This window comes from Alternaria dauci, chromosome 1, assembly GCF_042100115.1.
Source record: "Alternaria dauci strain A2016 chromosome 1, whole genome shotgun sequence".
Classification (NCBI taxonomy): Eukaryota; Fungi; Ascomycota; class Dothideomycetes; order Pleosporales; family Pleosporaceae; genus Alternaria; species Alternaria dauci.
The window spans coordinates 6991835-7013762 of NC_091272.1; the positions used below are offsets into that span (position 1 = coordinate 6991835).

A 21928-nucleotide genomic window follows, 5' to 3' on the forward strand; every position below is an offset into this window, starting at 1 on the left:
TGTTACTAGACTCGCTGTCACTAGAATCGCTGCTACCACTATCGTCGCTGATATGTATTGGGTCGTCTAGTCCGCTACCGTGGTAGCTATTAGAAGGGAAGGTCTCGACAAACTTGAGAAAGGACTTAGGTGCGCTGGACGGTGGTTTGGCAGGTCTGGCGAGCGGTAGCAGATTCACGGGTGTGAACGACGAGGGTTGAAGTGTGCGGGGGAAGGCGATGCTGTTATTCCTGGACATGTATGACGAGAACGGACCTACAGGATGCTGCTTGTGTGCGCTGTTGCTAGGTGTGGATTCTTCCCTCGACCAGGATAATGGATGTATGTTGGCCGCCAAATCTAGTATCTCCTTGAGTGTCTTGGGTGTAAGCTCCTTACTTTCCGGTGGGACGGCTTCGGAGGAGGCAACTTGCATGTGGGTGGCATCTTGTTGCTGGTCACCTTGCACCTCTGCTGGCGGGGCGGGCTCGGAGGAGGCAACTTGCATGTGGGTGGCATCTTGTTGCTGACCATCTTGCACCTCTGCTGGCGGGGCGGGCTCGGAGGAGGCAACTTGCATGTGGGTGGCATCTTGTTGCTGGTCACCTTGCACCTCTGCTGGCGGGGCGGGCTCGGAGGAGGCAACTTGCATGTGGGTGGCATCTTGTTGCTGACCATCTTGCACCTCTGCTGGCGGGGCGGGCTCGGAGGAGGCAACTTGCATGTGGGTGGCATCTTGTTGCTGGTCACCTTGCACCTCTGCTGGCGGGGCGGGCTCGGAGGAGGCAACTTGCATGTGGGTGGCATCTTGTTGCTGACCATCTTGCACCTCTGCTGGCGGGGCGGGCTCGGAGGAGGCAACTTGCATGTGGGTGGCATCTTGTTGCTGGTCACCTTGCACCTCTGCTGGCGGGGCGGGCTCGGAGGAGGCAACTTGCATGTGGGTGGCATCTTGTTGCTGACCATCTTGCACCTCTGCTGGCGGGACGACTTTGGAGGAGGCAACTTGCGTGTCGGTTACGTTCAATCTAACCGTCGTGACAAACACTACGGCTGTGCCAGCTGGGATTTCTCGCATAGCAAAGTTGAATCCACCTTGGCTTCCAATTCCGATATGCTGATTTGCTCTTGGAGCGATAAACAAGCGGCCCTTGAAGTCGAATCCATCGAGTCCTAGGCCTTGCGCAGTTTCGTAGCATTGCTCAGCTTCGTCGCGTAGTTTTTCCCAGTTGGGGATGCCCTCCCAACATATGTCACTGAATTCGACCATGCTGACTACTTCGCTGATCTCTCCATCCTTTACGGCGCATATATGTACCTGTGTGTCGAGATTTGAAGCGGTTGGCATGGGAGGATTAGCAGGCTTGTCGTTGTTCGGAGTAGGCGTGAATCCTGTAGGAACGGTTCTGGATCGAGAGCGCTTAGGTGGGTGGTCTTTGGAGTTGTGCGTTGATTCTGGCGATAACTCGCGCTTTTGGAGTGTAGAGGTTGCCGTCAAGGGGTTGGGGGTTGGGGCTTTAGCATGGTCGCCTTCCGCTTTACGCTTCCTCAGGCGATTGAGAGAATGTGTGATCAACTTGCTAATCGCCATTGTCCTCCACGCCTTGGGTTCGTTGCGGAAGTCGGGTACGGACTTCCAGACCAGGGCGTGTAGGTTCTTGTTCAGGTCTTCATTGGCAGTGTCGCTGAGCTTTGCTGCACCTCGATTGCGTGCATCGGGGTAGTTGTCCACAAGAATCTTGTCAATCGTCCTGGCTATCTCCTTTTGTCTGGTGGCGTCGTCGATGCCGAAGCCGCGGAAGATCTCTGTTTGGTTCCCCGAGTAGCTAAGGGAGCTGGGGTCGCCTGCCGGTGGATGGGCGGGTGACTGCGTGTTATCGTCCATCCTAGTCACCCGTGGTAGAAGGTGTATGCAGGTTGACGATGCTGCGGTACGTGGTGGGTGGGTGGTGTTGCGGCGAGCGTCGCAACGTTCGTGTTGTGGCAACATGCGCGAGGAAACAGCCGGAGAGCGGTGAAAAGTGAAAGGGGAAGCTCCCAGTAATTTTAGCCTCGTCGCCCGTACTGAGCCTAGTAGAACGATGACCAGGAGTAGGGCATAGTATAGCCACCCGGTTCTGGCGTGAGCGCTCACTGTTGAGCATTGCGGGTACAGCGCACAAGACTCTGACGCGGGCTCACGTTGCGTACGCGCGAAACAGAGAAAGTTGATAAAAGATATGGGGATCACCCGAGTGTATAGAAAGCGAGCAGAGGGAGAAGAGAGACAAGGAGCAGGGAAAGTAGGGAGAGACATGGGGATCACCCAAACGCAGTTCTGGCCGTCATCGTGAACTGAATCGAGCATAGAAGTTGATAGAACCAAACAAAAGAAAGCGAAAAGAGATATGGGGATCACCCAGCCGTAGGACTAACTGTAGTCGCGAAGGAGAGAGCCAAGACGTAGCCGGCTACACGCTGCGCATTGCTGTGGCCTTGACGCTCGCTAGATCTCCCATTCACCTTGGCATGTCCTCGCTTATTTGTATGGCCGGTCCGATAGTTATCTTCCTATTGCCCAAAGGTCGACTGGCTGTCCACTTCTGTCTCTTGGTACCAACTTGTAGAACTCGGGTGATCCCCATATCCTCTTCGCGTCCCTATCGTTCTCCATCCAATCCTTCTTTTCACGTGTCTTTATCTTGCTCCTCGCTTCCTCACGCACAACCCAAGGTGAGCAACGCAAAATTTGCTTGGCGTTAGCGTCTCTCGCGCTCGCGCTACCTAGTCCTGCACAAATAACACTTTCCTCCACACCAACTACTTGACACCTTCCCCGAATTGCTTCTCTTGAAAGCAAACCACTCTCAACGTCGATATCTCTACCTACCCATTGACCCTTGTCGGTAAGTTGTTGTGGCCTCCTGTTCCGCTGATCGATTGCTAACGATGTGCTGTCCGTATAGAAACAAAGTCTCACCTACCGTTGAAACTCTGTTTTTGCATATCGTCCAGCATGGCCGACCAGTCTGTCATGCACTACATGGTCAATGACCGGCCGACGTCGGCGCCGCATGATACAGAAGTCTACGACCAGGGCATTGCTGTCTTGGAGGCACCCGGCAAAGACTCTGTCCAGCTCGGAGGCCTTCCCGACGCCCCTGACCGAGAGAAGCACGCCTGCTTCACCTGCAAAGAACCAGGCCACAGGGCCAAAGATTGCCCCAAGAAGCTCGAACAGCAAGCGTGTTCCAACTGCGGCGAGGTTGGCCATGTCTACCGCGACTGTCCCACGAACGAGTGCTTCAACTGCGGTGGTCACGGGCACCTCTCCAAGCAATGCCCTAGTGAGCCAGCAGCAGACCAGGGCCCTAGGTGCAACGGCTGTAACCGTCTCGGCCACGTTGCCTCGGATTGCTTCTATCCCCAGCCGATCAAAACCCGCAAGTTTCGTGCTCCTAAGGAGGACGCCTCCAAGGAGGACGTCTCCAAGGAGGACGTCTCCAAGGATGGCAAAGACGAGCTTCCTCCTGCCCAAACCATGGCCCCACCACTGGATAAACCTAGCTTCACAACAAAGTTATTCACTCGGAAGATCCCTCACTATGTCTCCTCCGTTAGTGTAGAGATGGATATTTCCTATCCGAGCGACGACGCTAGTATCACCCTCCGTGGCCACGCTCATCGGGCAGCCTCCATTACCCTGACAGCCCACAACATCGTCAACTGCACTGTACTTCCCATGAAGATCACCGATGAGTTCTTCACCTCAAGGGTTTCCCAAGAAGATGTTAAGCGAGCTGCTAGTAAGCTTGCACTCAGCGAACTAGGGATGCTCCTACACTTCCGCTTCGACCTCCAAACCGAACAACCTGACGGACAACCTCTGAACTCCCGCCCCCTCTACGGATTGGGGTTCTTCTCCCACCAGAACTTTGGGATCTTCGATGAAGTCATCCATCGTGCTCGCGATATCCTCGAGAATGGCGGCGAGGGCACCGTGCTGCACTTCTTCACGGTCGCCACAGAGTCAGCACAAGAGCGCATGGATACCGTGTACAAAGAGATGCAAGCTCAATACAAGAACGACCCGATTCTGCTCTACTGGAAGGACTGTCGTGTCAACCCTCAGACTGGCATGGAGATCTCTGTCGACAAGCAGCCGAAAGGATTCAAGGTCCCTCCCCAGTGGGCATTCCAGAACAACACACAGTACGTCACCGTGCACTACCAGAACCTTGTCCACGAACTGCGCAAGGCCGCCAAGCAGAAGGGTTTCGAGATCACCGACACCAAGATTATGAAGGTTCGCGGCGGCGGTGACCGGTTATACTACGCCGAGCTCAGGGTACCAGAGGGCGCCAGCTACCGCGAGGGCGCCTTCGTGGACATCCAGTTCAGTCCCTACCAGGAGCAAGCGGACACCTGGCGATTTGAGATCAAACCGTCCGCAGGCATCACGCCCGCTAGCTACATAGGCGGCTTTCTCTACCGCCCTCGCTTGGGTGCATCCTTCGCCGAGCAGCCCCTGTTCAAGGAGGGCGTTCACTACAGCTGTGCATTTAACTATCGTACTTTGCCTGAAGCTGAAGAGGCATTGCGTAAGCTTCGCGGCATCTACGTCTTTGCTCGCTTGAACCCTGCCACCGTGGGAATCAAGCGCCAGATCAACGCCCTTAACCATTACTTCCGAGGCGGCGATGCCTTTAGCGATGTCACTCAAATCCTCCACAACTCCTACCTTCGCTTCCCAGACGACAAGATCGTGGACTACTTCGCCGGCATGTTCGCGTATTTGGGAGACAACGGTGCTAAGGACAGCATCATGGAGCGTCTGAACCGCTCACTCCAACCCGACGTTTTGCAGAAGCTTCGCGCCCTTGCCGGTGGTGTAGCGCTCATCCAAGGTCCTGGTGGCGTTGGCAAGACACGCATCATCGAGGCTCTGGCTGTTGCGCACTACGAGGCTCAACAAACTGGCGTTATCCATGGCCTTGGTCGCCTTGCTGCTTTCTGGGTCACGTCGCCGTTGAACAAGCAGCTCGACGACGCTATGCTCAGGATCTACACGGCCTGCCTAGAGCGACGGAAGGAGCTCAAGGCCGCTGGCATCCAGGCACGTTTCCCTATCGTAATCCGACGCCATATGAAAGAGACGGAGACAGCGGTTGTTCGCAAGGAGTCCGAAGCTGCTCGCAACGTCCTGCTAAAGAACGAGAAGCCGCCCTACTTTGAATACATCGAAGAAGAGCACTTCACCAAGGACCAGCTGAAAGAGCAGGCAGCGGCTTACCAGGAGAAGTCCAGTGAAGACAGGCGGACCATGGCGTTCCTTGACGCACTGACAGTGGACTCGCAATTCCGCATCCTTCTTGAGACGTCCGAGACAAAGTCGTCTTTCACCGACAAGCGACTTCAGTTGGAAATGCTGTCGGAGGGTGCGTGGGTTCTGCGCCTCGCCGGAGTGCCGGAGCGTAATGCCGATACGAACGAGTTAGTGGTACACGAAATCGCCCAACCAAAAAAGTACCGCGATTTCCGTTTTCAGCTCGACCTCTATGCTTCAGGCCAAGAATTCGACGCCGATGACATGCGCCGACTGACTGCTCTCACCAACGAGATCATTAGGGACCTCGCTCAACTGGCCGTAGCCATTGGCATGACCTCCGACGTAATCTCGCAGCCGCGTACTCATACGCTCGAGCAGCCGTATGCCGTTCATCACGACGAGGCTGGCAAGTCAAGCGAGTCAAGCACGCTCGCTCCTCTCGTGTACACGCACGCCTATAATAACGAGGGCCCGCTGATGGTCGAGCGCAAGGCCATAACACCCCACCTGTTCTTCGGCGATATCCATCAGCCAAAGCCTTCTGCTGCCGGTGGTTCGGAGGAACGTCACGTCTTCAGTGATCAGCAGGACCTACCTTTCTTCCATCGTGCGATGCTAGGCGGCTGTACCACTATTTACCTGCACACACAGTACCGCTTCAATTCCGACATCAACGCTCTCACCAACCACATCCTTCCTCGTGGCCGTATGGAAGTGGCCCCCGGGGTAGATGACCGGGAAGAAAACATTCGCGCCATGGAGATCGCGATGGAGCAGTTCAACATTTCCTCCGGCCATCGCGTCATCTTCGTCAGCGTCAAAGGTAGCCACGACATCGTCGGTGCCACCAAGTCTCGCTACAACAAGGACTTCATTCCCTATACCCTCCGGGCCGTCTGCAAGATGATCGCTGGCGGGTTTTCTGGTAAGCAGGTCGCTATCATCACCCCGTATGTAGCGCAAGTTGCCGCTATCCGCTTCGTATTGGCTAGATTCATGGAGCACTTAGCCAATCAGGTTGACGAGGAGGAGCTGTTCAAACTTAGCGTCCAGCTGCGAGACGTCGAAGTCTTCACAGTCGACAAAATGCAGGGCGCCGAGAAGGAAGGTATTGTATTCGACACCACCAACGCTGGCGACCTCGGTTTCGTCAAGCATACCACACGAATGCTCCTAGCCGTTGGACGCGCGCGTTCCCTCCTCGTTATCGTTGGTAATCCTGTGAGCGTCCTCGCCGAATACACTGGTGCGACCGACAAGGACAAGCGGTACGTCAAGCTCGCCTACTACAAGGTTTGGAAATGGTGCCTAGACCGAAAATCCGCCATCCAATTGCACGTTGATCCAGAATTAGCTCAAGGTTGGTGCGAGTTCAACCCCCCGTTCAATGTCGCCGAGCATATAGAGGCCTTCGCTGCGGGCTCTCAGGCCACTGAAGAGCCCATAAAGATGTTTCCCGATGCCAACTACGGACCTCTCCCCACATTTTCCACAGCCTCCCCCGTCGACGGTGATAGAATTGATTTCTATTCCGGTGGAGATGACTGGAATCGGGATGACGCCAAGGACAAGCCAAATGATGATGGGGTTCCTTTCTATTCCGGTGGAGATGACTGGAATCGGGATGACGCCAAGGACAAGCCAAATGATGATGGGGTTCCTTTCTATTCCGGTGGAGATGACTGGAATCGGGATGACGCCAAGGACAAGCCAAATGATGATGGGGTTCCTTTCTATTCCGGTGGAGATGACTGGAATCGGGATGACGCCAAGGACAAGCCAAATGATGATGGGATTCCTTTCTATTCCGGTGGAGATGACTGGAATCGGGATGACGCCAAGGACAAGCCAGAGGGTGAGGATCACGCCGACGATGGTGGAGACGAAGCCAAGGACAAGCCAGAGGGTGAGGATCACGCCGACGATGGTGGAGACGAAGCCAAGGACAAGCCAGAGGGTGAGGATCATGCCGACGATGGTGGAGACGAAGCCAAGGACAAGCCAGAGGGTGAGGATCATGCCGACGATGGTGGAGACGAAGCCAAGGACAAGCCAGAGGGTGAGGATCACGCCGACGATGGTGGAGACGAAGCCAAGGACAAGCCAGAGGGTGAGGATCACGCTGACGATGATGAGGATCACGCCGGCAATGATGAGGGTCACGGTGGAGATCAGTGCAGCAACGTAGCACACGACTGGAACCAGTACGATTGAAAAGGTTCTAGAGACGCTGGAGGTGATTTGGAGATCAAGGAAGACAAGCCTCCCAGTAGGATAGTGTGGGACTAGGCTAATATCGATCTCTTCTTGTTCTTTGAAAGCCAGTACGTAGTAATGAAGAGAAGTAGTAGAGTAAGAGTTTATGCGCTTACTCTATTCCTCTTAAAGTGATAATACACTGTATCAAAATAATAAACGTGCTGGTAAAAGACGCAAGCACAACACTGTTGAAAGACACTGTAATAAATCGCGGTAAAGGTGTGTTTCCTAAACACCTTGAGTTCACCGTATGCAGCTGTATATGTTTGACAATAGATGGGTTGGAAGTAAAGCCCTGAACTTCAAGCGGTTCTGGAGAGTTGCGGCTACGTTGGGGAGAAGAGGAGTTAAGGCAGAAGAGGATTTTGGAGGAGAAGTAATAATATACTGTATGTAGAACTTATACGGGTGTATAAAGCTGTAATATGTAGTATAGTAAGGTACAATAGGTGGTACAATAGTTGGTAATATGTACTATAGTATGTTGTATTATACATTACGATATATCACGGTTGATGTTGCAGCAAGTTGAGGTTCATGTTGCAGCAAGTTGCGGTTGATGTTGCAGTAAGTTGCGGTTAATGTTGCAGCAAGTTGAGGTTCATGTTGCAGCAAGTTGCGGTTAATGTTGCAGCAAGTTGCGGTTGATGTTGCCGCAAGTTGAGGTTCATATTACAGCAAGTTGCGGTTAATGTTACAGCAAGTTGCAGTTAATGTTGCAGCAAGTTGAGGTTCATGTTGCAGCAAGTTGCGGTTGATGTTGCAGCAAGTTGAGGTTCATGTTGCAGCAAGTTGAGGTTCATGTTGCAGCAAGTTGCGGTTGATGTTGCCGCAAGTTGAGGTTCATGTTGCAGCAAGTTGCGGTTGATGTTGCAGCAAGTTGCGGTTGATGTTGCCGCAAGTTGAGGTTCATGTTGCAGCAAGTTGAGGTTTATGTTGCAGCAAGTTGAGGTTCATGTTGCAGCAAGTTGAGGTTTATGTTGCAGCAAGTTGCGGTTGATGTTGCAGCAAGTTGAGGTTTATGTTGCAGCAAGTTGAGGTTCATGTTACAGTAAGTTGCGGTTAATATTGCAGTAAGTTGCGGTTGATGTTGCCGTAAGTTAAGGTTGATGTTACAGTAAGTTAAGGTTCATGTTACAGCAAGTTACGGTTTATATTATAGTAAGTTAAGGTTTATATTATAGTAAGTTAAGGTTTATATTATAGTAAGTTAAGGTTTATATTATAGTAACTTTTAATAAATATTAAAGTTAGTATTACCTAATCTTTTAAAAATTTATATATCTATTAGTATAAATAGTTAGTAATCCTTTTACTATATCTTTAAAAAATATACTTTCTACTAAATATATTTATAATAATTAATTTTTTTCTTTCTTATTTATTATTTAATAATATTACTATAGAAGTAATAAAACTAGACTACTTTTACTTTATAATAATAAAGTAATAAATAAAGAAAAAGTATAAAATAAAGCTAGTTAAATTAAATTTTATTTAAATAAGTAGAATAATAAATACTAAAGTAAGAATAAAGTTATTAAGTATTTAATTAAGTAATAAGTAAAGATAGTTTAAAGCTATATTAACTAAATACTAGTTACTACTAAGTAAGACTTTCTTATATTATCTTTATAAAAGAAATTTATACTACTATATATAAAACTTAAATAAAGATTAAGAATTTATAAAGTTTTACTATAATTAAGAAACCTTTTAAAAAAAGTTATTTATTTTACTTAACTAAGGGTAAGTATATAGTATATATTAATATATTAAATAAGATTTTTTTACTTTTTTATTTATCTATATTCTTATATAAAGGTTTACTTAGATTTAATAACTTTTAACTACTTTATAAAAAGAAGAAAAGAGTATAACTTATATTTAAGATAAAGATATTTATAAAGTAAAAGAATAAAATATTTAATACTTTAAAATAAAAAATATTTTATAAAAATTTAGTATTTTTTCTTTAAGAAAAAAAAGTATAATAAAGTATTAGTAACTACTAAGTATAGTTATTTAAAAAATAAGAAGTAGTTTTTTATAATTTATTATTTTATAATAACTAGTTACTTCTAATTAACTTACTATATAATAAGCTAAAGCCTAATTAGTTTATTCCTTAATAGGATCTTAGTTATATATATAAAGTATACTACTTATAGAATCTAAGTAGTAAGTAGTTTACTTAGATTCTATACTAGTAAACTAAATAAATAATACTCTAAGCTACTACTTCCTAAATAACTTTTAAACTATAGCTTTCCTTAACTTCTTTTCTTATTTAATAAAATAATAGTATACTTATATAATAGCTCCTTAAGTATAGCCTTTTATATACTACTTCTAACTATATAGCTATTTTTAATTAAGTAAACTAGTAGAAAGAAATAATTTTAAAAGTAGTATTTATTAAAAGTTAATAAAAGATTTAAGGTAAAAATAAATTTTTTTTTATTTTATTTAAAAAAAGAGTTTTTAAGTATTTTAAGTAATAGTTAGTATAGTTTTTTAAATCCTTTATTACTAATAGTAAGATTTATTTCTAAAGTATATAGTTTTATTATTTATATTACTATATAGCTAATAATATTATAAGAATAAAATAAATATAAACTTTACTACTATTTTACTTTAACTTTAATATAAATTAATCTTAAAAGCCTTAAGTAACTAAGAAGCCCTAAGTAACTAAGAAGCCCTAAATAACTAAGAAGCCTTAAGTAACTAAGAAGCCCTAAGTAACTAAGAAGCCCTAAGTAACTAAGAAGCCCTAAGTAACTAAGAAGCCCTAAGTAACTAAGAAGCCCTAAATAACTAAGAAGCCTTAAGTAACTAAGAAGCCCTAAGTAACTAAGAAGCCCTAAATAACTAAGAAGCCCTAAGTAACTAAGAAGCCCTAAATAACTAAGAAGCCTTAAGTAACTAAGAAGCCCTAAGTAACTAAGAAGCCCTAAATAACTAAGAAGCCCTAAATAACTAAGAAGCCCTAAGTAACTAAGAAGCCCTAAGTAACTAAGAAGCCCTAAGTAACTAAGAAGCCCTAAATAACTAAGAAGCCCTAAATAACTAAGAAGCCCTAAGTAACTAAGAAGCCCTAAGTAACTAAGAAGCCCTAAATAACTAAGAAGCCCTAAATACTATAGAGGTAAACAGTATAACTAGCATAGGGTTAGAGGTAAGAGAGTAGCTATAGAGGTCTACCCCTAGGGGTAAGATAGTATCTATAGAGTACTACCCTTAGGGGCGAGATAGTAGGCGTAGAGTGCTACCCCCAGGGGCGAGATAGTAGGCGCGGGTTGCTGCAAGTTACTGCAAGTTACTACCCCCGGGGGCGAGATAGTAGGCGTAGAGTGCTGCCCCCAGGGGCAAGATAGTAGCCGTAGAGTGCTGCCCCCGGGGGCGAGATAGTAGCCGTAGAGTGCTGCCCCCGGGGGCGAGATAGTAGCCGTAGAGTGCTGCCCCCAGGGGCGAGATAGTAGCCGTAGAGTGCTGCCCCTAGGGGCGAGATAGTAGCCGTAGAGTGCTGCCCCTGGGGGCGAGATAGTAGCCGTAGAGTGCTGCCCCCGGGGGCGAGATAGTAGCCGTAGAGTGCTGCCCCCAGGGGCGAGATAGTAGCCGTAGAGTGCTGCCCCCGGGGGCGAGATAGTAGCCGTAGAGTGCTGCCCCCGGGGGCGAGATAGTAGCCGTAGAGTGCTGCCCCCGGGGGCGAGATAGTAGGCGTAGAGTGCTGCCCCCAGGGGCGAGATAGTAGCCGCGGATTGCCGTAAGGTGCTGCCCTTGGGGGCGAGAGTGACTAACACTCACCGCTAGACTTACAGCGGCCTATGCAAGAATAGACGGCTTCTCGCCTACTTATACCTTGTGTAGTACCTCTCTATTGCTTTCTTACCTTCTCTTATCTCTTTTCCACTTACCTTAGTTTCTGTGTTCTTTCTAACAACGTTGCAATGAAGCGCCCTCTAGCAAACGTTTTAACCAAAAACAGCAAACGGCAGCGTACGAATGATCCAGAGATTGAAGAGACAACTCCTATCCACGAACAAGCTGCGCCATACCTACTCGCTATAGCGAAGTTTCCAATCGATGCGCTTAGCGCAGAATGGAGTTTTGGTGTCAATAGGTCTATTGACACAGCACACCAGCGCCGCCTCTGCGAGATCTTTAACGAAACTGGTATTCTTCGACGAGACCCTAGCCACCAACTGCAGATTGCCTGTTCTAAGGAACACGTAGAGCAGATGCTTCATCATCTGAAGGTGGAATTGCCAGCTCAGAGCACAGTTACTTCTGCCACGTTTGCGGATAAGGAAGGATTGGAATGGCCGTCGTTCAAGAGCTGGAAAAGCGTGACTGGAGGGACAGCGGAACTTATTACGGGTCACCATCGTGTAGAGGCATTCAAAGAGTATCTTCGCCTTCGGCAGTTAGGAGAAGAGGAGAGGTGGTGGGTGTGCCGCATCTACGATAAAGGCGGGTGCCCCTTAACGCGCGTACTGTGAACAACAGCCCCTAACCTTTTTAGACACGCTACCACCAGACACTCGTGTTAAACTTCGGGCGAATCGGGCCGATATTACGCTCCCTGACAATCATGGCCAGATATGGTCCAAGTTAACCAGCCTGTTCTGCACAAACGCCAATCTCTTTCAAGGCTCAAGCAAGTCAGTTAAGAAAGAGATGAGAGAGCATCTTCAGCTTAGTAGCCGCGTCAAGTTCCCAATACGGCGGCTAGTTACCCTGTGGAGAAATCAAAACTGGCAGCCCCTGCTTACGCGTTGGTGTTCTACCGCAATTGGGCAGGCAACGTTTAATCTCTCCACTTTTGAGTGGATGGCTAGTTGTCGGATAGATGACGTATGTGTAACCCGCCGCCGAAATACTCTGACCTGTCTTGCTAATCTACTATCTAGCATTAGTTCGCTGCGTTTGAGAACGTACTTCGCATCTCTACATCTATTCGAAAGCAGTATGGGGTTGACGCCAGTTTAGCAGACTGGAACACGCTAGCTAGCCTGCCCCAGGCACGAAGTCCCCATGACGTACAAGACCTGTTCTACCCTGGCGAGGAGTTAGACAAGGATCCTGGCCCTTCCCATACGCGCCGGCAGGGCTTCTTCCCAACTCTAAGCAATGAGGCCTACCATGCGCTATACTCCACTGTACTTTCAAAGCCCACACACACGTACACAAACATCCTCGCTCTCTTAAAAACCCCGAAGAAAGAGGGGAAGCTTATGAGGAGTATTATGACCCACGTCAGCCAATGGGTAAACAGCGGATCCGCCAAGGTGTCTGACAGCGACAACAACAAACCCGCACTGCGGAAGTATCTAGTGCCCGTGCTGCAGAGCAGGCATGCCGGCCAGGCTGATCAAAAATCTCTTGACCTCCAACAAGAAGTACTGCAACACGTACAGCAAAATGCGGAAGCATTCACAAGCTCTATACTAGACCGCTATATTGACGAGTACCCAAGTGCAGAGATCAAGAACTACGGCGCACGCTTCCAGCATAAGGTGTGGAGAGAACTGCTGTCAATTGTGACCAGTTTCACAGGGCCAACCTTGCACAACAAGCACTTGGCGTGCCTAATTTAAAGCGATACCTACATAGCGCGAACGCCTACAATCGCACAAATCGCGTGTGATGCTATCTGTTAGGTCCCTAAAGTCATTAACGAACCTGCGCTCCAGTCTACTAGGGCAGTAAACGACTTGCTAGAGACAATTCAGGTCGCAATCACTGAATGGATGTCTAGACACACTCTAGAAGACTCTGATAATACAAGTCAAGAGGTTCCGCTGCCCGCAAGGCACTCTAACGCCGAGTCTAGCAGAGAGAGAGAGCTCAATCTGACAGTCTCTAAAGCGGCACGTAGCGTTTCAGCACGGTCGAGTTCGGACCAGCTTACCCCAGAGCTAATTTCTCACCCCTCAACTGAGCCGCGCATACCCAAGGCATCCCAGCAGACCAAAGTTCAAAACAGGGGGATTGAGGACTTGAGTCTAAGCGACCTTGCTGCAGCCCGAGAGAAACACCGTCAGAAACGCACCCTTAGCGACCAGGTAGCTGTAAAGGGCAGTGCTTCTCTAAGCGAAAAGACCCGAAAGAAACACCGTAAGAAACACACCCTTAGCGACCAGGTAGCTGTAGAGGGCAGTGCTTCTCCAAGCGAAAAGACTCGACAGAAACAACGAGGGGCTTAGAGGAAGTAATCCGTATCTGACCCTAGCCCTAACCCAATAGACACTGTTCCTCTCCTCTTTCCTCTGCACTGGATATTGTGATTCTCGATCATCATCTATCGATCTACCCTACAAGATCCTCAGCCCTTAGCCAACGTACTATTTTATATAATACTGTTCTTATCATCATGTCTTTAGATCTTGCACAACAAAACGATAGCGATTACGATAACAGCAGTGCTGGAGAGGAGGACGGCCTATACTAAGATGTGCAACCTGATGAGCACGATAGAGAACCTGACGAGCATGATGGAGAAGAATACCACGAGAGCAGCCTTGGGGACGAAGACGCAATAGCGAATAATCAACTTACCTGGGCTATTGACCACAGCGGAGGTGACCACCGACTACCTGGTGAGTTTAAGAGCATCCTACTTGTACGCATATAGTAACTACGTAGTAGTGAAGGGATTTATCAAGATGATAGACAGCCCCGAATTTAACGGCAGTAAGGCTATTGGAATGCTGCAGAAGCGATACACGATAGACTACGGATCGAGGCGCGTTGGGTCCCGACCAGCCAAGCCTGAGGACAAATTTATCCCTGAGTTCCACCTCGACCTTATCATTATCATCGGCCGGCCGCTCCAACCCATTGTGAAGTTCTCTACGTTCTTCGACCACGTAACAATCAGCTTTAAACACTGGCGAGCTCCATACAGCGCTAAACACAGCCACGGACTGTCGTTTGATATGGAGCATCGTACCTTCCGTCTTGCAAAGGGTGGAACGCGCGAATCTTGGTTTATTGTTATGCACCCTGTCGATAGCACAGTAGACCCTCTTCTGTCAGGCAGCGAACGTCGCAAACGCCGCGAGAAGGCGTCTAAGCACAGCGCTCTCAAACCCTCCCATGCCCTATTCCTTACGTCGTACATTAAGAAAGTCTTCCTTACAGGCGTATTACTTGGAGAGGGTGTTGAGGCTTCTTAGAAATTGGATGGACCCCAGTCGCAATCGATCTCAATCGTCAAGTAGGAAACGTTCCAGGAGCAGTTCATAGAAGGGTGGCCAGAGTACGTGCGCAAGAACACGCAGGATCCGTTCTGGACTAAGAACCTGCCAGCGTTCCATGCGTATGACTACGGGCAGAACCTTCTAATTGAGTTATCTACTGAGCAACTCAATAGTCTGCCTAAGGAAACCCGGTTGCGCCCTGATGACGAGACGTCTGACTCTGATGACGAGACGTCTGACTCTGATGACGAGACGTCTGACTCTGATAGCGAGACGTCTGATTCTGGGAATGATTTGTCAAACTCTGGGAATGATTTACCAAACTCTCAGAATGATTTATCTAACTCTGAAGACGCGGCGGCTAGGTCCGAAGGCGGCGCAGAGGGGGCTACGCCCCCACAGAGCGGTACACAAACAGGCGATCCAATTCCCCCGCCGCACGACCATCAACAGCCGTTTGATAACTACACACAGGATCTTCTACGCGCACTAGAGGACAAGTATAGACTGGAGAGCATTGAGACGGTCTCCTACGCGCTAGCGGTCGACATCCACTCAATAGCATCTTCCAACCTCCCTAACGCCTCTAATGACGTCGGTGTCATTCTCGCACCTGCGCGCTGCCTCCTTGCCAATCGCAACAACGTTGTTCGCCAATACCAACACCCGCGCGACTTTACCTTCTACCCTCTTGCCTTCCATCCATCGTACGGCAACTTCTCCTCCGCGCAGCCCCCAGCATTCCTACGCGACAACGTGCTCGCTGTAATGGAGGACAACATGAGCTATCAGAACAACGGTGCGAGCGTGTTGACTAGTGGTTATTTTCAGGCGTACTCCAACATTAAGCGAACTATACGCCATAGCCCCGGCAACTTACTTGCTACCAAGGGCATTGCCACGGCTGCCCTGACGCTGCCAGATCAGGATGGCAACCTAAACCCTCGGGTAGCGGCGAAGCGGCAGCGTTTACTGCGGAAATTGCGAGGCGAACAGACTCCTGATAACCCTACGTCTTCCCAACCGTTCGCTCGCGAGCAACAGCGGATTAAAGCCGCTATAAAGGAAGAACTGTACGCGTTTAGGATGGAGCAAGTTCTGTCTGTGCAGGTGTCGCAGTTAGCTGACGGTCAACGGAATTTTGCGACAGTGCTTCAACCTATCCTCCAGCTAATCCGGTACTTCTCGCTGGAACAACCTACCTACATTGATGTCCTCTTCGCGTTCAAAGAACGCATCTTTCCAAAGGTTCTCTCCTCCTTTGCTAGTCTGTTCGCGCACGCATCAGACGAGTTTTATCGTCGCTTCAAGGCTGCTGGCTCTAAAGGGCTGCCTTTTGCCCTAGCGGAAGGTGTGGCCGCATTCGATCGCCTTGGCAGCTACTGCTTTACTGGGTTCCCCCGGTCTTTAGTGGGCTCAGTGCTCGGGCCTCTCTGCACCATAGAAAGCATTGAGCAGGGTGGGTGGCCGTTTATCGACCCCAACATGCTCAATCTGCAAGGCAGTGGCCATGCTAACCTAGTGCGTTGGCCGCGCATGGACAATGGACGACCTATTATGATGCACGTTGCTTCCATTCGCCACCACTATGGGCCCCAGGTTGCCGCTTATTGTCACAGCGAGGTATGGTTCCGTGAGCTTGGTGGGCTCACAGGTAAAGGGCCTCGTGGCGCAGAAGAGTTCCTAGTAGAGGTGCTCGAAGAGATGTGGAAGCCGCAGACAATCGCTTTCGTAACACACCAATTCTATCGCGCTCTGAACAAGGGCGGACGGGGCAATGCTCAAAGCGTAAGCCTAACAACACTGCAGGCACGACAGGAGGCGCAAGAGCAGGTGACGCGTTGGGCTGAAAGCGAGCACCCCTTCTCTGCAGGGTTCGTGCAATTAGCGTTTCAAATATCAGCCGCTAACACAGTACAGGGAGTACGAGTCGATCTTTCCTGTCTTTTATCCAGAAGCGACTTCGGGTTTGAGAAGCCAGACGCGACGCGACTTTGCGCAAGAGCTCTACTGGGAGTGTGTTAACAGCCATGGCCAATCTAGTAGCTACCTCTTTTCAAAGAACGCGAGCTGGTTCACTGTGTTACGCGCTGCCGTGCAACACGCCAGGGCCAAGGCGATGAAGGAGGAATACTGGATCAGCGCCATAATGTCAGCTCTAGCGGCGTGCCGCATTGACTGTGTGCCTGGTTCATACCATGGCCGATTGAGCTACCGGAGAATGACGCGGCTAGTCGGTAACGTTCCGGCCCCATCCGCTATAGCGGCGAGACCGGGCAGCCTCAAGCGGGCAGCGATTGAGGCAGTACACCAAGCAAAGCGGCGCTCGCAAACAAAGAGTACTATCGACTTTGGTTGCCAAATCCCTTTTAACGCCATCCCGCCGCTAGTTGAAAAAGGTTTTCAGCAGTTGGACGGCCAGTTCTCAAAGTCCGGCATGAATCAGAAGGTTCGTGAACACTACCACAGAGCACGTCAGTGCCTCATCGAGTGCTTAGGTCAGCCAAAATGCGATCTAATGCTCATGTTGGTGTTAACCCTTGCATCCTCTTCAGCTACCCCTACTGTAGCGGTGAATGCGACTGAGTTTTCCAAAGGACCAACCAAGAACTCTGAAATGTTTGCGGCCGCCTTGGTAACAAGAATGCTCTGGTCTCTTCGACCAGATTACTTCCCGTCGGAGGAAGACGATGGTTGGGTGCTTTCGGTACGGGAGATGACGAAGAAGATTGGTAAGACTTCCCTAAGAGAGGCCCTTTTCCCAAGTAAGAAGCATTGCTAACATAGTACTATCTGGGGTAGAGCACAAAGGTTGCAACAACCGCTTCCTTCGACAACTGCAATGGATTCGGGTTACTAGTGGGCGTCGAGACTCCCCAAGGAACAGCGACATAGCGATCAACTATGATTCCGTTCTTGAGAAGAGACGTACAGAGTTAATGCGACTACGGAGCGATGCTAAAGGTTTTATTCAATGCGTGTTTGGTAGTTCTGATTATGCATGGGTTGACCGATGTCATACTATTATACAGGAGTCCCCAGTGTAGAGTAAGCTATTATAGCTTCCACTATAATTTTACATCTTCTCTCCTATAAAACACGTATATACTATATACATCTTCTATCCTATACAGCTTTTGAAGAGATTAATACACGTTACGTAGTGTTATGATTTTTTAAAATATTTCGTATTAACTGTAAATTCAGAAAAACACCAACCCCAATATTAACCGTACTATCGTTGTCGCATGTAATCCGTTTCTTAATCTTAACTGTGTCTCTTCTCTACTATTTACATAATTAACGTAATAGTAAAAAGACGCAGGCACTAGAGAATAGAGCCTGCGAAGTCTACATTGCATTAGTGGCTGAAGTAGCACAGTGTAGAGGCATCCTGTTACTATTCTCCGCAGGCAAAGGTAATAGCACCTTGCGCGGCAACCTTTAAGGAAAAGAGAGGAAGCCGCTATGTGTTTCGCTCTTCTTTGTAGTTATTTGTAGATTTGTAGCCTGCGGTGTTGTTGACTTATCTGTATCGCAATACGACAGCAGCTTCCTAGCAGGCTGTAATCGTCGAGAGCCACGGTACAGCCGGTGACTTAGACGACAGACCTAGCCTAACACTAAATTGGCAAGCTTCCGCAACACGGACGCATACACCCCACCTGCTAATAAGCACCGCTATGACTAGCAACTCTCGTCTACCTCACTACTTCCGTAGAGTGTCGCTAGAAGCTCAGCATTGTGCTCTTCGAGCCCATCACTCTTTTTCCGCAGCGCATAGTTCAGGGTCGTCAGGTAACCCGGTTTATTGTTCAACCTATAGGGCTTACAGGACAGAATAATTCAAGTACCGACATCTGTCGCAATGGCGCCGGCGATGCCGGGATACTTTCCGATGCGTCAGAATCAGTGTCATCTTCGGCTTCGCTGTCTGGAATCTCTGTTAACCCCACCGCCGTAGCTAGCGCATTCGCTTCAATGCTAAGCCTCTCCTTTCCAGCAATCGGCGCACCAGTAATTCCATCCGGCCCTAGCCAGGCTTCGAGGGCCCTGCTTGCCGTGCAAATTTCCGGCCGTTCGCGCTTCACTAGCTCAAGAAAAACATCGCGCTGGTTCTTCCGCAGCACACGCTCGAGCCAATGGTTTGAGACCTCTTCGTGGGGTATGAGCAGCAGCGATCCCCAGCCTAGAGCTTGAACTATGTCGAACCATCGTGTCGCTCGCTTTAGGCGGTAACGAAAGGCTGCGTGGTCAGATTTAGATGGTGATTGGCAAACCAGATGGACCAAATATGTGATAGCCTCTGTTCGTGCCTGGCCCTTCCCGTACCTGTTGCGAGTTCTGTCGTTACTGGCTAGACGATCAGCGACCTGGATTTCGTCGACCTTGCGAGCGTACGCCTTCCCTAGCAAAGCGAAAGCCCAGCGAGTGCCAATGTTTACAGCTGCAAGCATCGTCTCGTACCGTGTGCACATGTCCCAGGCAAAGCAGAATGCATTGTCGGCATCAGTATGAAGTGTTGCGCTACTATCCACTGACTGCGACATTTGCGTCTGGGTAAGAACATAACGATCTACTGGTTTTACCAAGAACGGCGTGCCCTGTTTCCGCCAATTATGCAGGAACTGCGCAGCGCTGTACTGCGAGGTTGCATTTCCAAAAGCACGCGCTTTTGCTAGCATGCTGCAGGCAGTATAGTAGGGTGTTGGCGAGGCTGTATAGAAATCAGCATCTTCCGCGACTTTTTGCTTGAAGATCCAAGAGATCGTCGGCTCATCGTCTGGCGCAATGCTGCCGTACGCCATACGTTCCTGCGCAGGCATCTTCTCAGGCGGTTCCTTTAAGCCTATCGCCTCGAGCTTTATTACACGCGATCTTTCTAGCTTTCTTGTACGCCGTAGCTCTGCAAGACGATTCTTGTTTGTAACTGTTGCGGACCTCTTTACGGATAGAGGCGTCGTCGCACTCTGGTTTTCGCTGTCCTCGTCGCTTGTTCCGCGCTCGTGTCCCCCCTCCGCTCTAGCTGTGTCTTTGCCAGCGTGTACTGTCATAGTGTTGACTTCGCTAGCCCTAGCCGTCGATTCGTCCGCGCTGTCCTCCTGTATTGCTAGGCGGTTTAAGCTGTTGGCACGGATCTCGCTGCGAATAGGCGATGAGGAGGCTGGACGTTTACGGTACGGCACAAGGTCGCCTGTAGCCCTCTGTGCTGATGGCGGTATGCTATCGTCCTTGTCTGAGTCTATAGCCATGCGGTCCTCCGCGATGCCTTCCGTTGGCGTCATTAGCCGCGCTGTAGTTAAGTTTCTAGGCTCTAGAGACTTACTACTAGCAAAGTCCATAGCAGCGCTTGTGAGACGCCCCCAATTTTCTGCGTCAAGTGTGCTGGCACCCAGCGTCTCTTTCAGCAGCCATATCGCATCTAGTGTCGAGTGGGCTATGAAAACCGGCTTGCACGCTTCGTCGTCGCCTACTTCTGGAACGATCCATCCCGCGTATCGTACATCGCCTGGTACACGGCATGGTTCTGCGAGACGACGCGCAAGAAATCTGCTGTAGGACGGGTTAGGTGGGCTGTATGCTAAGTTGTTAGCGACTGTAGCGTCCCACTGTGCAGGAAAGCCTCTTCCGCTGTGTTTATCCTGACAATGGTCACTATCGAGCTGTAACTGATCCATTTTAGAACCAAGGCTGACGCTCTAAGCCAGCGATTAGTGTGTGGGTAGAAAAGTAGTAAGAATAACAGCAGAGAAAAGAAGACGTGGCATGGAAAGCAGGGGGCCAGGGCGTGCCGGCAAGGTGCGGCATATAGTCGCACCGACTAACAAGGTAGAGTACGGTCCCTAATCCCAGAAGAGGTCGCGTCCTTGAGTGTAGAATACATGTTATTTCTCTTTTTAGAGTGCTATTCTTATATAATATTGAATACTAAAGTTTAGTTGTTGAAGACACGAAAGATCTCAAAGAGGTAGTCCTAGATAGGGAGGGTCGCTCTGCCTCGTACATCTAAGAGCGCAGTTCCAAATAATATAACACTAGTATTTGCCTTTAGAGGTGCAGCGTGAAGAAGGTTGGAGCGCCAGCCCTAAGGTAGTTAAAGCGTCCGAATGTTCCAGCTGCAAGGTTGCGATATGGCTTGGGACGCAAGTTGCCGCAACGGTTGGTTGCCAGCGAGGGCAAGTTACGCAGAGACCACGGTATGGCTTCATACACCTACTAACACCTTTTGGGCAACTCTCTGGACTGTCCAAGGTACTGCATGACAGAGTTGTCAACAATCAAGCCAATCAAGCTGGGTGCCCCAGCTTAGCTTGATTAGTGGGTACCTCTACCTCAGCTTAGCTTGATTGGCTTGATGGTTAAAATTAATAAGCTTGGCTTGTTTAGCTTGATTAGCTTAACAAAATTAATCCCCCTTTCAAGAAGCTTAAAAGGGGATAGTGTAGGGGTATCCTTATATAATCTTATCACCACGTGATCTTATCACCACGTGACCTTACTTACTTACTTTAACCTTCTTTATAGAGTATTAATTCTATCAAGCCAATCAAGCCAAACAATCAAGCTAGCTTATAGTAGCTTGGCTTAATTGATTTATACCTCTACTCTAGCTTGGCTTGATTGATACGCCAGCTTGATGCCCCAGCTTGATAGCGATCAAGCTGGCTTGATTGTTGACAAGTCTGCTGCATGAACAGACGGTTGTTGAACCAATGAACAAACTGATTCCTAATGGTTGTCGCTGTAGAGAAAACGTCGAGGTAGGCAGTATACTCAGTCCTGGACGGCACGCTGGGACTCTGCCTTGGCCACTGGTTCCTCAGATCTTCCACGAACGAGTCGATCGCCCTAGTTTGATTCTCCTGAAATGCGGCGTGCAATCCTGTCGTGATGCTGCTGTTCAGTCTCCGATTCTCGCTTTGGTAGATTCGCTTCATTGGAATCTGCAAACGCCTTGGTGTTGCACAGCACCGTGTTCCGAATCGCATTCTTGTTGAAGTCCTGTCCCTGGTCTAGCTCGTATTTCAGTGCAGTAGGTGGCTGTACCGCCGAGAGCTTATATACCCTATAGGCTGCAGCTAGAGCCTGTATCGCATCCATGTCTGACTTTTCGGCGTAAGCCGTCGTACAAAACTATGTCATTAGATCACGATATGGCTTGGGAAGCAAG

The 21928-nt window shown here is 49.1% G+C and overlaps 2 protein-coding genes across 2 annotated transcripts; one reads left to right on the plus strand and one right to left on the minus strand.

The window, feature by feature from the left end:
* Positions 1-15088: 15088 nt before the first annotated feature.
* ACET3X_002113 (uncharacterized protein) lies at positions 15089-17276 on the plus strand (the record flags this gene model as incomplete). The annotated part of the gene is made up of 4 exons (XM_069447480.1): positions 15089-15122; positions 15176-16631; positions 16678-17206; positions 17256-17276. 4 exons carry the CDS (start codon positions 15089-15091, stop codon positions 17274-17276), a joined length of 2040 nt encoding a protein of 679 aa, XP_069312355.1.
* A 1296-nt stretch (positions 17277-18572) lies between these two features.
* ACET3X_002114 (uncharacterized protein) lies at positions 18573-20042 on the minus strand (the record flags this gene model as incomplete). Its single annotated transcript, XM_069447481.1, has 1 exon — positions 18573-20042. The coding sequence occupies one exon, from the start codon at positions 20040-20042 to the stop codon at positions 18573-18575; it is 1470 nt and encodes a 489-aa protein (XP_069312356.1).
* Between the last annotated feature and the right edge of the window lie 1886 nt (positions 20043-21928).